The sequence below is a fragment of the Pelodiscus sinensis genome, chromosome 3 (assembly GCF_049634645.1).
Source record: "Pelodiscus sinensis isolate JC-2024 chromosome 3, ASM4963464v1, whole genome shotgun sequence".
Lineage (NCBI taxonomy): Eukaryota > Metazoa > Chordata > Testudines > Trionychidae > Pelodiscus > Pelodiscus sinensis.
In genome coordinates this window covers 51019124-51034805 of record NC_134713.1, presented here as the reverse complement: position 1 = coordinate 51034805, position 15682 = coordinate 51019124, and the positions used below count along the sequence as shown (strand labels likewise).

The 15682-nt window shown below is 39.9% G+C and overlaps 1 protein-coding gene across 4 annotated transcripts in view; it reads right to left on the bottom strand.

Annotated features, from left to right (window-relative positions):
• Window positions 1-15682, bottom strand: part of ADGRB3 (adhesion G protein-coupled receptor B3) — a 632976-nt gene that overhangs the window by 16303 nt on the left and 600991 nt on the right. For all 4 annotated transcript variants that reach the window (XM_075923697.1, XM_075923698.1, XM_014575580.3 and 1 more), the window contains 3 exons: window positions 13229-13324; window positions 10982-11021; window positions 7979-8619 (listed from right to left, as the gene is read on the bottom strand). In XM_075923697.1, the coding sequence (XP_075779812.1) occupies window positions 7979-8619; window positions 10982-11021; window positions 13229-13324 (777 nt within the window). The remainder of the gene's footprint in view (window positions 1-7978; window positions 8620-10981; window positions 11022-13228; window positions 13325-15682) is intronic.

The window sequence follows — 15682 nt, the reverse complement described above, 5'->3', positions numbered from 1 at the left end:
TTCAGGTGAGGCAAGTTCCAAAGTCCTCTGAAGCTGACATAAAGATGCCCATTGACTTCCATGGAATCTAGATCAGGACCCTCCTTAGCCAGCTTGACCACTTACTGCACAGTTTGGTCCCTAATCACCCAGGCTAGGTCTACACTACAGCTTTTTCTGATTTTATTTTCTGAAGAGGCTTTTCCAAAATTTGGCCCATCTACACTGGGCCGAATTTTGGAAAATCCCCCTCTTTTGGAAGATCCCTTCTTCCTCATGAAATGAGGAAGACAGGGCTTCCAAAAGAGAGTGTTTGCACTTCCTCAAAAAAAAAAAAAAAAAAAAACCAACCCGTGTAAGATCAAAATGCATTCTCTGGATGCGGCGGAGTTTTTCTGGGATACCTCCTGCCGTCTAGCTGTACCCCTGGATAAGCAACGGTGTGTTTTGTAATAAGGCCCTGAAGTAGGTCAGCTGGAACAAATTCACTGAATTCTAAAAACACAGAGGGCAATTCTGAATTGACTGGCATGTGAGTGGAGATGAGTGAGGATAGAGATGATGTGGATGCGCTTCTTTCTAATAAAGCTGGCCAAGAAATTGTGTACAATTATCAAACATTATTTTTTGAAATTTTGCATTGAAATATTTTGTGATTTTTTTTTTTGCAATACAAACCTATATACTTTCAGTTAAAAATGAATTTTTCAAGTTGCTGAAGGGTTTTTTTCGCTTCTGTTTTTGGGGGGTTTTTTTAGATGAAAATAGAATTTTTTCTCCAAACATTTGGATTTAGTTAAAAACTATATTGGTGAAAATTTTTGACCACCTGCAAATGACTGATTTTGTAAATATGCAAAGGAGGTTACTGGTACAATATTCTGAATATGCTTAGATCTGAAGAGCTAGAAATCAGTCCATGAGCTTAAAAAATGTAAAATGTTGATAAGCCTCTCAATAGCTGTCTGGAAAAGTTCAGCTTTATTGCTCATGTTAACCATTTTATGTGAAGATTAATTGAAAAAAAAATGTCACATATAACAAAACAAAACAACAACAAAAAACTAACACCTCAAAACAGTAGTGGTAAAAAGAAGAAAATGAAGAGAGAAACTATAACATTCTACAATGAACTAGTACCTGAAGAGATTTATATCCCCCCACAACACAAAAAGAACTTTCAGTGACTTCTGCACACTCAAAATATTTAGTACACTATCAAGTTTGGCTGTGTGGTCACAAAAGAAAAAAGGCTAATTTCTGAGGTAAATTTTAGAGTAGTTATCCCTAAAAAAGGTTAGTTGTAAGACACAGTTCACTAATAAACCTGGTTTTACTGAATTGCCTGAATGAAAATGCTAAATCAAATGTGGTTTAGAAATCTGATTTGCAAGAAATCATGATTTAGAAAAATGGACTTTTTAACACCAATTTTGTCTGCAAGTCTGTTCATAGGCAGCACAGGTATTCCGGCATTACCTGTAATCTGAGATGGGTGTATAGATTTAACTCTGTGTTCACTTTAAACATGAGCAAAACATTGCACTATACTTTATGCAATATGATTGGCTAGATGTCACAGTTGCAAATTTGCTTTTTCATCACATCTCCTTGGCACTGTGACTCAGTAGGCTATTATGGGTGCATATCAAATAAAATTCTTCCGGAGACCAACCAGAATGAGGACATTTATTTTTAACTGTACATTCAAGAATATTAGTTTTGTGCTTTTACTTTATGTTTTTTAGGGCTGCATACAGTGTTCAGTCAAAGACTACTCCCCTGAAGGCATGATCTGCTGTCATAGGTCAGAGCAGGAATAGTGTTGTGCTTTGAGTTGAAATTCACTGGATTTCTGTCTATCACATCAGTAGGTACAGGGTTAGGTCCTATCAGCTGGCACTCTAATGTTTTTTGGTGCTGGCAAATACGTTTAAGGATCTGATCCAGTTTACACTGGATTGATCAGGAATCTTTACACTGACTCAGGAATTTGGACCATTCCCTAATATTCTATCTCAGAAGCTTTTATTTCTGGATGTTTCTATTCCCAATTTCATGTTCTCCTTGTTCTGTCATCTGTACCACTGAGAAAAGACTCTCCCCATCCTCTGTGGAACTGCCTCCCCTTCAGGTAGTTGAAGGCTGCTATCAAATACCCCCCTCACTCTTCTCTTCTGTAGACTAAATAAGTCCAAATCCCTCAGCCTCTCCCCATAGATCAGGTACTCCAAACCCCTAATCATTTTTGTTATCCTCCACTGGATGTTTTCCAATGAATATTGGAGGAATATACTGAAGAAAATATTCCTGTATTGTCAGGTCTTTTACATCTCTAATTTCTATAACTATCTGACTTGACAGATAAAACCCTCAACACAGGACAAAGAACTTATATTTAAACCAAAGTAAAAATCTGTGGAAAGGAAATTAGCAGAAGCAATTCATTTTAAATCAGTTGTGTGTTTTGTTCTAACTGTGTATAGTGTCTCTGAATAATTGCAGAACAACTTGAACTCTATTCACTGGTGAACAAAATAGAACAGTGCTGAAAGATAATTTCTATACACTAAAATATATTACTCTGCTGGCACCAGGAAGGAGCTGCTCCCACTAAATAACTAATATAATCCTTTTCCATCTGTGTAAAAGGATGAATTCCTGGTTTGCTCCTTATTCTATTCTCCATTATACTGCAATCTGATTAAATACATAAACTCCTGAAGATATATTATGCAGAGCAAAGTATAATTGAAACCAGAGATATAATAGTGAAGGCTATATCCATGTTTCCATTAATATAAATCCTTGTTATCAGCAGTTTATAATTCACTCTGAGATTAAACTTGACATATAACATTTTAGCCCAAGGGAGGATTCTTTCCCCTCTACAAAATTAAAGAAAAATCTCTTTTGGCATTTTGGAAATATAAAAGTGCAGCATGAATAGAAGCTTTGTTTTTTTTTTAAGATGCCCATTTTTGTTCAGGTAAGTGAAAAAAACCAACTTAGCTTCTTAATACAAGGTTGTATGGGCTATTAGTCTTTAATATAGGTGAGTCATGAGGCAGTAGGTTTGTGTAAAAAAACTGCATAACCACATTAAGCGTGGGAATTTTTGAGTGCTGAAAGTCTCCTAGCAATTTTAGCACATAACACACATGCAACACCCACAAGGCCACAGTTCACAGCTATTTTGAACTACTGGGCATAAGGCTCCTTTTTATAACAGCTCCTACATACACATTTACTCAATAGACAATAAATGCTTGTTTTGGAGCTGCTATGCTCTTTTAGGGTAAGGTGCAGGCATTTCTTAATTTAGTAAATTACCAAATATATATATTTTTCTTAAATATTACATGCAGCTAAAATGGGTACATGTAATATACTGTCGCAAATACTTGTTATTCTGCAGGGTATTGAGTAGAATTTCAGTTCAATATACCTTCAATTACTGCCCTCGCATTGCCTGGTTTAACCCTCTCCTTTATAAAGGTCATATAAAATGATGTAGTAGCAGTTTTGGAACTGAAAGAACTCAAGACCCACCCAAGAAATGAAATAAAGCGTGAGCTACAATGGGCTTGGGCTTTCATTAAGATTGAGAGTCACAGAACTGGCAAATGGCATTGCTTGGGCAGATGATTGAGAATGGAATGAGGAAAGAAAACAAAATCTATGTAAGGGGAATCCTAAAAAACGGATGGAATCTGGGTGTTTTTAAAAGCAGAAACTCCCATGGTGCTCATTTCTCTCTAATATCAATTTTAGCATCAGTTCTCATGTCAAAAGACCTTGAGACTACCTTAGTTCTCCTAAATTGCTGGATGACTGAGTCTTTGTTTGATGGGAAATAAGGTTTTGGTGCTGTATTTCTGCTCTCTCTCGCCCCTCTGGGCTACCATCCACGTTCTTAACCTTATTCTTTAATTTTGTTTTAATATTTGTTTCTGCCCCTTTAATTTTAAGCCTCTCTTGCACTTCCCTCTTTTTCTGATGTCTCTGACTTTGCCTTTTCTCTCTTTCCTCTTCTGCCTTTCCATTAATTACCCCCTTTCTTTTTGTTGTTAACTCGTTCACTATCTTTTCCTTTTTCTTATATTTCCCCACATCAGATCTTTGACTAAGGCGGTCTGTCAGGAGCTACCCTTTGGGATACGTTAATATCTCTTATTAATGAGTCAGAAGTTATTTTAGTGTTACAGCTAAGTGCCTCCCACTTATGACAGTGTGCCTGTCTCAATAGAAATCTCAGATTGGAAACTGGGACTTGAAAAATGCTGTGGAATGAAAGATTAGAAACTGAACTTCTGTCATTTATATGGACCAAGTAACCCCATTAGGTCTTCTTGTTTAGAAGAGAATATTGAAAACCAAATGTTGCAGACAAGGAAGAAACTGTTGTATTCTCTTTTCAATATACTCTTTTAAATTAGAGTGGCTCCATTTCTTTGATTGTTTATCCTATTGTCATCTTCCTGGCTACCACAGCAAATTCTTCTGGCCCTTTTAATGCAATCTCCTAATTCACTTTAGTTCACCTTTCGTTGTTGGTTTTTTTTAAAACATCACTTACTCTCCTTCATTTCTTTCTTTTGTTTACAACTTTGTTTTGTCTTCTTATTCTAAATATCCCTTTCCACTTTTCATTTGAAACAAATCAAGAACAATGTTTCTTTTCTTCTCCATATTCCCCTAAAACAACCAACCACTCTTGCTCGCTGGTACCTGTCCTCCCTGCATTTGGAGGAAGAAGGTGCTCTGCTTCTTGCACAGATATACTGCATTTAGACTTTCAGCCCTCTCCCTCTCCCTTTTGTAGAAGTAAATGGGAATGAACTGCCTCACTTCAAAGTAATTTAGTTTTAATGAGCACAGCACTTGGAGTGTGCACTTTCAAAACAAAAACCATTCCAAAAGAGGGCACTCACAGTGCTTTCTTCATTAAAACTAAAACACTTTGAACTGAAGAAGCACATTGAAAGCCACTTTGATGCCAAGATAGTACAGCAAACTGTACTCCATGCATATGAAGAAGGTGCAGGAGATTAGCCAGATGTTAAAATTATTCCCTGTAAGAACCACCATGCTGTAATAATATGCATGTGTGTGTCTATAATCACAACAATACTGCATGGAGCGTACAGAATAAAACCTCATGAGACTGCACCTTGGTAATGTGCAAACTCATACATGTATTTGTTTGCCTGGGTAATATTTGTACATAAACATAGCGTCTTCAAAGAACTATCCAACTAGAGAAGCAGATCTTCTCAATACAATAAAGCATTTTATTATTTTTCATAAAACATTGTTTCTTAAGAAAAAATTACTACCAAACAAAAACCAGAATTAAATCTTACACACACAGAGGAAAAAGTGAGAAAATTCTATCATGCCTGAATATTACAGCTATCTCCCAAAACTGTCATCGCACATCATGAAATGCCCAGGCATGAGCAAGTATACTAACGATTTTGCATCTCAGCCTTAATTTGACTGATTTATGATACAGATCTTGTAACCTTAATAAATAGAATCATAGAACTGGAAGGGACCTTGAGAGGTTATTGAGTCCAGTCCCCTACCCTCACAGCAGGATCAAGTACTATCCCTGACAGATTTGCTTCAGATCCCTAAGGGTGTGTCTAGACTATAGAGTTTTGTCGACAAAAGTGGACGTTTGTTGACAAAACTATACCTGCGTCTACACTACCGCTGAGTTCTGTCGACATAACGTCGACAGAACTCAGCAGTTTTGTCGACACTGGTAAACCTCATTTTACGAAGCATAATGCCTTTTGTTGACAGAGTTCTGTCGACAGAAGGTGTTATTGCATCTAGGATTGTGTCTAGACTACAGGGTTTTGTCGACAAAGCAGCTTGCTTTGTCGACAGAACTGGATGCAGTCTAGATGCTCTTTGTCGACAGAAGCTTTGTCGACAGTATCTGTTGACAAAACTTCTGTTGACAAAAGCCTGTAGTCTAGACGTACCCTAAATGGCCTCCTCAAGAATTGAATGCATAACCCTGGGTTTAGCAGGCCAATGCTCAAACCACTGAGCTATCCTTCCCCCCCCATGAAAAAGTAGCTACACCTTGGCTTACCTGCCAAGCCCAAAATTAAACTTCTTTTAATTTTTTTTAATTAATCTGAGTTTCTCAGGTAAGAGTTTGTGGGTAATACAAACATAACACAAGGAGTAAGAGAAATATTTTGTTTTCAAAGTTGTTGATGAGAAAAAGAAAATTCTGATTTCTAGCCCAAATTCTCTAGTTAACATACCCATTAAAAACTCCTACTGACCTTACCAGTCTCTTTGCATAAGTGAAGACTTGGTAAGAAGTGAACTACAGGTTGGACCTCCCTGGTCCTGCACCATTGGGACCTGAGTGGTCCTGAACCAGGGACTTTGTCAGACTAGGGGAGGTCAATGCTTCCCTGCTGGCTGCCCCACTCCCAGACTCTCAGGGGCTCCCACTTGCTGCTGCCAGGGGTTCCCCAGGTTCCCCTGATGGGGCCACCCGGATGCTGCAAGCCTTGTTCAGATGCCAATGCCCTGCTACTACTGGGGATACCCCAGGGCTCCCCAGCCAAGGCTCACCTGCTGCCGCTTGGCCCCATTACCACTGGGGTTCTCTGGTCAGGGTCACCCCAGCCCCACTGCCACTGGGAATTCCAGGGGTTGCCCAGCTGGGGCTCCCCAGATGCCTGGCCCTGCTGATGCCGGGGGGTTCCACAGCCCCACTGGGCTCCAATAATGCTGAGAAATTCCCTAGCTGGGGATGTCCGGCTGACACTGACCGCACTGCCGGGGCCACTCCTGCTCCTGCTAGGGGTTCCTCAGGACTGCCTGGCCATTTCCTGGCCCTGCTGCTGTAAGGGATTTCCCAGCCAGGGCAGGGGTTCCATATTCGCTGCCTGGCCCAAGTGACACCAGGGGTTCCCTGGCTGGAGCAGGGGCACACTGTTCACCACCTGGTCCTGCTGATGCCAGGGATTATCCAATGGGGGCAGGGCTCCTCCCCCACTCCCTCAACCCCACTGATGCTGGGGGTTCCCCTGCTGGGCTGGGGTTCTCTGGCTGCCAGTGCTCCCAGCCACTGCAAGCCCAGCCAAGAGTGCCCAGTCTTGAATTCTTCCAGCTGGCTCCCTTTCTCCACCTCTGGGGCTCTTTGGTCGAGCAACATCTGTGGCCCTGCTGGACCATGGATGTTGCTGGACCAGAGAGTCCTGGATTTGGGAGGGTCAACCTGTGTTTGATCCTTAGGTGTTAAATAAGCAAGCAAATGGTTTTCATATACAATTATCTATCATGTTTATATCCCGGAGACAGATTCCATTAAGGATTTCCAAAACAATTTCATAGCCAGAATGACATCTGAGATCTGTGCAAGAAATGCATCTACATCTGCTGCATGTGCAAATTCTACATATGTCCGCACAAACAGGCACCTGTCTATGCAAATTACAGCACTGCATGGACTACTATTTAGAAGAGTTACTCTGATTTATGCCAGTGTAGAATCAAGCCCATTGTCCTTAATTGCTGGTAAAGAATTATGAACATTTAATGAGGTAAATAAGTAATGAATAATGTACATTGTTTGAGGATGCAATTAAGGTCAGTGATTAAAAATGTTATCCTGTAAGAATGGGTTTTACTTTTTCACTGGAACTCAGAGTTATTTAATGGAATTCATCCTGCAGGTCAGGAAATACTTGGCAAAGCAGCTAGACTTTTGAAGTGCCAAGATTGTATCATTCCATCCTGAAGTGCTAATTCTTTAGAATTGAAATAAAAATCAAAGTAAACGTTTTCAGCATTGTTTTATAGGAATTGAACAAGCAAAGCACGATTCCAAACAGTAATTTAATCGTAATTAAGACATTAGCTGCACCCCTCAAACATAAACATTGGCTGTAGTCAAAGAGCCGTGACTTATTATATAATTAGAACAATAGAACATGTAATTTGCTTAAGCATCACTGACCTCTAAAGAACTCATTGATATTGTGGATCCAGTTTCGCTTCTTGCTAATCCTTGCTCATCCAACTCAGAGGCTATGAAGTTCTTTACTGCTGTGCGAGGCTCGAAAGGCAAATTCTGCATATGTTCCTGGGAGGGAAGATGTTGATCTAAATTGATATTGAATTGGTCCATTACAGAAGGATTCATGTTGAATTCTGGATTAACTTTATAGTGCAAAAGCCTTTCATGAGGCAAGGTATCCATGCCCATATTTAATTTGCTGTCATCTTTCAGTGATTGCTGGGTGTTTACTGAACCTCTGGGCATAACAATGTAGTCACTTTCCATCATCCGTTCTTGAGGATTAATGATGTCCATATCTGCACCTCTCAAGTTATCATCAGTGCATAAATACACAGTCCGCCGCAACTCACTGTTTTCTTTTTTTAAACACTGATTGGCCAGCTCACTCATGCTCATAGGCATGTGGAGGCCTCCAGGCTGCTGAATGATGACTTTGGAAATGATGCTTCCAGGCAATGTTGAATAGCTCATTCCTTCAGGGTTTGCTCCCTTTTCTTCTTCATCATCATTTAGTGAAATCCTAGAAAGTGTTCCTGTGATTGTAGCTGCTCTGCATGGTCCAATATCCTTATGTAGAACTGTGAATTACACAACAGGATTCTCATAACAAGGAGTTATGTTTGCCACGGTTTGATTTACATGTGTGGTAAATAAAAAAATAAAAAAACATGGTTTTGTTTACCTATGTTCTTTTCACTAGTGTATTTCCTTGTATCTTTTCCATTCCATTTAACAACTTTGTTTTATTTCCATAAACATTAGTTTGAATGGGGTTTTATTTAATCAGTTTCTTAGTATATAACTGATCTGGATCTCTCCCTTAGTCTAGATTATTTATATAAATTAAAAACAGGTCTTTATCCATTTCTATATACTATTATAGATCTTAGATAACCTAAGTAGAAGCCTATCATGTGGAATTTGATTAAGGGCTTCCAAACCCCCCAAATACTATAACCTCTGCATGGCTCTTTTCAACTTCTTATAACTTATTGGAAACTTCAAACAAATTGTGTGGCTAGCTCTTTCCATCAATCCATCCTAACAATCTCCTTAAGGCTATGTCTACACAGCAGCGTTATTTCAGAATAACTGACGCTATTCCAAAATAATAGAGCGTGTCTACACTGTAAGCCATTATGGTGAGCTGGAGGACTTCTTACTCTGATTCCTGTAACCCTCATTTCATGAGAAGTAAGGGAAGTCAAAGAAAGAATGTTCTTCCTTTGACTTGCTGCTGTGTAGACAGCGTCAAAAGCCAGTTTAAGCTATTGAGATGTAAGCTACGCAATTGACATAGCTCAAGTTGCGTAGCTTAATTTGACTTTTGCTCTGCTGTGTAGATGTGCCCTAACTGTGTAGAAAATTTGTAGAAAATAAACATGTTTTGTTGAAATTGAAGAGTCCATAGATTATATAAACATGGCTACTAAAATAGCCAGATTCTGTGGAGGAGTCTCCAGTTAGGAGAATAGAAAAGCCTCATAGTTGTTACTGACCTCAGCTCAGTTTTGTTTGTGAAAGAAAATAATTGGAAAAATAAGAAAGATAAATGTAAAATGCCCAACTGCCAAAATCTTTGACTCTAGACAAGTATAGCCATTTCCTCCATTTAAAGTATTTCTACACCATAGTGCTAGTATGTGCAGCACAACTAAGATTTTGTGAGTTAGACAAGAAGAGGTACATAAATACCCATAAGTGCATTTACTCCTTTTCTTATGTCGTGACACAATGGTGGCTCTAATATTACTGTGTGTATCAGTAAACTGATATATAGTAGTAATCAGCTCACTAAGGCATTAAGTCATTTGTGATTATCTCTATTTTTTCAATAGTTATTTTCTGTAAAGCAAGGAAATGTAGGTGAGAAATTGTGGTATTTCTACTACCCAATAGCATTACTTAGTGGCAATGAAAAAAATTAAAAAGCTCATTTTAGGAAAAGCAAGTGGTTATTAGATTGTTTCTGACCACACATGTCATGCCAGCTCACTTAGTCACCTTTTGCTAAATCTTTCATTATAGTAAATTAAATTTAAATCACTCATGTCTTCAATAAAAGTATCTTTCTTTAAGTGTGTCCTTGATATGACTTTATGTCCTATAAAGCTGATAAAGTGTTCAGCTTCATGGATTAAGTCTGAACTTATCCTTCCATTAGGAAGGTAGAAAGAATTTTTTTTTTAAATTCCATTGCCTTACCTCTTTCAAAACACATCAGCACTAATGAGTATTAGTTAATAATGAAGAGCTATTACTCTATTGCGAAAAAATAAATGGTCAGCCTCTAAATCTTAAAATTCCCAATGGGTTATAAAGACCCTTTATTTTTTATCATGCTTTATTTAAGTTACACTCGTTAAGTAAGTGCCTGAAGACAAGTATTTTTAAGTAGCAGAAGCAGACATAAATGGAGCCAGTTAAAGTACAGAGTACCAAAATAAAGTAAAAATGTGCACCTATAATGTGAAATTAAAATAAATGTTTATTTTTTGTTGAAGTACTGCTTAAACTACTGTAGACTTTAGTTAGATCCAGGGAAAATTCAGCCCCTTTAGATAACACACTGATTGTTTGGGTTACTATATATCATATGAGTATCTTCAAATACCCTATATCGAACCAAAAGGTGCCGTGCTATGTATGTTTCCTGGAAGGGGGGAGGGGGAATTCTGGTATGTGTTGCGTTGATTTTATCACAAAATCCATATGAAGAGTCCTGTGAGATACCTATTAACTATGAACCTTAGTCCTGTTAAGACACTTACAAAATTTTCTTTGATAATGAACTACAATTATCCATGTACCCGCTTGTCTTCTATCAGTGAAAGAAAATGGAAAAATATATTTTTCTGTAACCAGGTAAACCCTTATTGTTTTTCTGTTTCTTCCTTTTTTTTAAAAAAAGTTTTGATTTGGTTGATTACACATCCTTACCTGACCGACAAGCAATGTCCACATCTTTTTCAAAATCTGTCTGTAACAAGAAACAGTAAAACAAGACAACCATTATTAAATGAACACCAAAGCACAATACCTTTTGCCAACCAATGCTTCCAAAATGTCCTACTTACTGAATCACAGTCTCTTAAAAGTGGTTTCTTGTTGCTGAGAAGGTGGAGTTTATTGTTTTACAACAGCAGAGCAATACAATGTTTCCTAAAGTATAACTGGATTGTTTTCAAAGTATGCTGCCTGACCACAAAAAATAAAATAAAATAGATGGAAATATAGTATATAATTTTAATAACTTGGTACAGTATGTAATTTTATATTTATATGGAAGAATGACTCCTACATGTTGTAGAAAGTTTATTTTCAAAAAAAGCTTTTCACGGTGATTGCATAAACAGGATTACAGAAAATAGCCTGCAACACGCATTACCATGAATAACCTTAATCAAATTAGTTCACTTTATCTGAAACATTCTTATTAAATTTTGTATTTGTTATATAGCATTATGTGTATCTTTGCTTCTAATGCAACCAGAGTAAGTTCAGCAGGCCCCTTCACCCCCAAAACATGAAATTACCATTATTCAATTCAAAGTAGGGTAAAGAGGCTGTCGGGTTTAACAATGACGCTTTAACATTTAAGAATCTAAGGTCACTCCATCACAGTGAAAGAAACACTATTTAACTTGATGTAGAGCGCAAATGCATTTCAATTTTGCTTTCAGAGTTTCCTCACAGATTATTTACATGCATCTAATACAAGCAGAAAATTTTCTTTTTTTTACAGAAAGGGTCAATTTACCCTCTTTCTGAAATCTCATCATTGATTTTGCTCTGCTCAAAGAGCTCTTTCAAGGGCATATGCTTGATCTTGTTCCCACTGAAATCAACGGGATAAGTATTTGATTACTAAACTGCACCTAAAGATATTAGTAAATCCTAATACAGGTTGGACCTTCTTGAACTGGAACCCACAGGACCTGACTGGTCCCAGATGAGGGATTTTGTTGGAGTAGAGGTGTTCATGTCTGGTCCCTTTGCTACCCCCACCTCTCGGCCAGCCACAGGCCCCCTGTCCTGCCAGTCCCCACTCCTGGCCCCATCGGGCAGCCCAGCAGGGCCACTGATCTTGGCACTCCAGGCAGCCCTTCTGCGGTGCTCCAGGCTCCTGGGAGCTCTGGGCAGCCTTGCTGGGGCAAGCCAGATTCCCAGCCCCATCAAGCATCCCCAATGGGGCGTGCCCAGCTGCAGAGTTCTAGACTCCTGGCCAGGACCGGCTTAAGACTTTTAGAGGCCCTAAGCACTGAAAAGATTATGATGCCTCTCCCCCGCCCCCCCCATATGTAATTCAGAATAAAAACAATATTATACAATAAAATCTCTCTCTTTTTTTTTGGTGCCCCTGCTTTGCTGGTGCCCTAAGCATGTGCTTAGTCTGCCTATTGGGTAATCCAGCCCTACTCCTGGCCCTGTTGGCAGTTCACTGCCAGCAGCCTGCAACCTTGCCAGTCCACAGGGCTCCTAGGCACTAGCCCTCCACCAGGACTCTCTGGTCCAGCAACATACAGATGTTGCTGTACCAAAGAACCTGGGTTTAAAGAGGTTCAGCCTATACTTTAGGGTTGCCAACCATCCAGGCTTGATCTTTAATTAACTAAAGATTGATCTTTAATTAAAGATTGTCATGTGATGAAATCTCCTGGAATATGTCCAATCAAAATGGTCAAGCCTAACTTTCACTGAGTCCTTAACTTTTTCAACTTTTTTCAGTGTTTCCCCATTAATTAATTAAGTACCAAAAAATAGAAATCCATTTGCTTTGAAGCTGGGGATGCAGAACACTTCTTTAGTTCCCCAGTCTGCAGCACTGCTCTGCAAGCAGACATTAGGGGGTACACAAATTCAGTAAAAGTATGTTTCACACTTCACCACTCGTCCTTGAGACTTAAAACATCCTCTTGAACCTGGGTATTCAAAGATTCAGGATATGACAGCGCTATTCAACAGATCATTGAACCAACAAGCTGAACTTTTCTATGAAATTTCAGAAAACATGTAATGAGCTGAAATCAGATTTGTACTTAGCAACTGTATTAATATTATTTACTATAGTATTATTGTTTTAATATTAATACATAACTGTACTTGACTTGTACAGTAAGTTATGGGCATCTTTTTATTTTTGCTAGTGACTTTGAATTCGAAGTTCAGAATAAAATTAAAACTCACCATGATCTGAGCATGCCCATTAGGAAATGAACTTGAAGAATCTGCATTAATTGGATCTTGGCAGTTTCTTAATCGACATCTAAATGCATCTTGAACCTGTGAAAATAGTATCATGCATTGAGTCTTCTCTTCTGACATTTTTAATTCAGTTTAATTCATTTAATTCAGTTGTGGACAAAAATTAAAACTTTTTACGCTAGGATACTAAATACATCACAGTCAGTAAATGCACATGTTTATATCATCCGTTTCACACTCTTGCTATACCCTAGTGTTCATATAAAAGTCTGCCAATCTACCTGATCCAGTTTACAGAATTAAATTTGTCAAGGAACATAATTAATTAGCACTGGTGAGGGTTTATTCAATCCCAAACTGTCTTCTGTGGCAGTGTTTGGCTCTGCCCTCTAACTTAGTTTGACTTCAGCAGTAGGTCAGAAGGTATATTTATAAAAAGTACTTTATTCCCATAGCAAAATAAAATGTATGCCTGAAAAATATAAGGGTGTTGGAAGGTGACCCTTAACAGTTATTTGTATTAAAAGTGAAGTATTTTCCTAGTTGATTGCACTTTAAAAATATCCATTTTGCAGGATGTTACTGACTCACATTGTATTCTCTAGTTTTATATATGGGGAATATTTTTTAAACATTTTGCACCAGAAAAACATTTCAGAATAGACAAAACATATTATGTGTGAGCAAAATGACTAGGATAGTACTTCTTTTCACTACAGAGGTACAAGGTTTTATTATTTATCTCTCATGAAGAAGTTAGAGTTAAAATTGTCACCACTCATTATGAGAAGAAAGATTGATGTATAGAATTTATAAGAAAATATATATATGTATGTGTGTGTGTGCATGTGTGTGTGTATGTATGTATTTTCTTATAAATTCTATACAGGCAGTCCCCGGGTTATGTACAAGATAGGGACTGTAGGTTTGTTCTTAAGTTGAATCTGTATGTAAGTCGGAACTGGCGTCAGCCGCTGCTGAAACTGGTCAGTTTCAACCACGGCTGAATCTGGACGCCAGTTCTGCCTTACATACAGATTCAACTTAAGAAACCCAGGCGTCCCCAAGTCAGCTGCTGCTGAAACTGATCAGCGGCTGATTCCAGGAAGCCTGGGGCAGAGCAACTCTGCCTCGGGCTTCCTGTAGTCAGCCTCTGGTCAGTTTCAGCAGCGGCTGATTTGGGGACGCCTGGGGCAGAGCAGCTGGGGTGCTGCTGGGTTGCTCCAGTAGCGTGGCTCCTCGGCGCTACTGGAGCAACCCAGCAGCACCCAAGCTGCTCTGCCCCAGGTGTCCTGATTCAGCCGCTGCTGAAACTGACCAGCAGCGGCTGAATCAGGACGCCTGGGGCAGAGCAGCTGGGGTGCTGCCGGGTTGGTCCGGAGCGGTGCTGCGGGACCAACCCGGCATCCCCCAGCTGCTCTACCTCTGCGGTAGGCAAGAAAAGCCTGGTCTGCTGGGGGAGGGGCACTAGCTGCACCCCCCCCCAGCAGACCAGGGAGATGGGGGTGGCGGGACCGCCCAAGTCCTCCATGGCTTTGCTCCGTCTCCCTGGTCTGCTGACCTGGGAGATGCGGAGCAAAGCCGCAGAGCATGCGGGCAGCGGAACAGTCCAGGCGCGCCGCGGCTGTCCCACTGCTGGCGTGCTCTGAGGCTTTGCTCCCCATCTTCCTGGTCTGCTGGTCAGACCAGGGAGACGGGGAGCAAAGCCGCGGAGCACGCCTGCAGCGGGACAGCCCAGGCGCGCCGCGGTTGTCCCACTGCAGGCGTGCTCCAAGGCTTTGCTCCCCATCTCCCTGGTCTGCTGGTCGGGAGATGGGGAGCAAAGCCGCGGAGCACGCCTGCAGGGGGACAGCTCAAGCGCGCCCGGGCTGTCCCGCTGCGGGCGTGCTCCAAGGCTTTGCTCCCCGTCTCCCTGCAGACCAGGGAGACGGGGAGCAGCTTTTCTTGCCCCGGAGGATGGGGGCGGCGGACCGCGGCGCATCTGGGCGTCCCGCCGCTCCCATCCTCCGGGGTGAGAAAAGCCCCGTTCGTAACTGCGGATCCAACATAAGTCGGATCCGTGTAACAACTCGGGGACTGCCTGTATGTGTATATATATATATATATATATATATATATATATATATATATATATATATAAAGCAAGATAACAAGGAAAGAGATGTGTAAATATAAAGTAGCATCCAAAGGGTTAAAGCAGCAGTCCAGTGAATACCTTTTGCTGCCCTTATCAAAGATTAAATATGGAGGCATCAGAAAAATTGTTTCAAATGGAAAAGATATTTATAATTATCACTTTGGAAAAACACAAGAATATTTATTTGAATAATGATCATATTTGTTTCAGTTTTGCTTGTGAGTCTTTTGAATTCACTTGTCACAGACATTCTAGAAAACCAGTTTATTGGGAGGAATATTTCTATTCAGCAAAAAGAG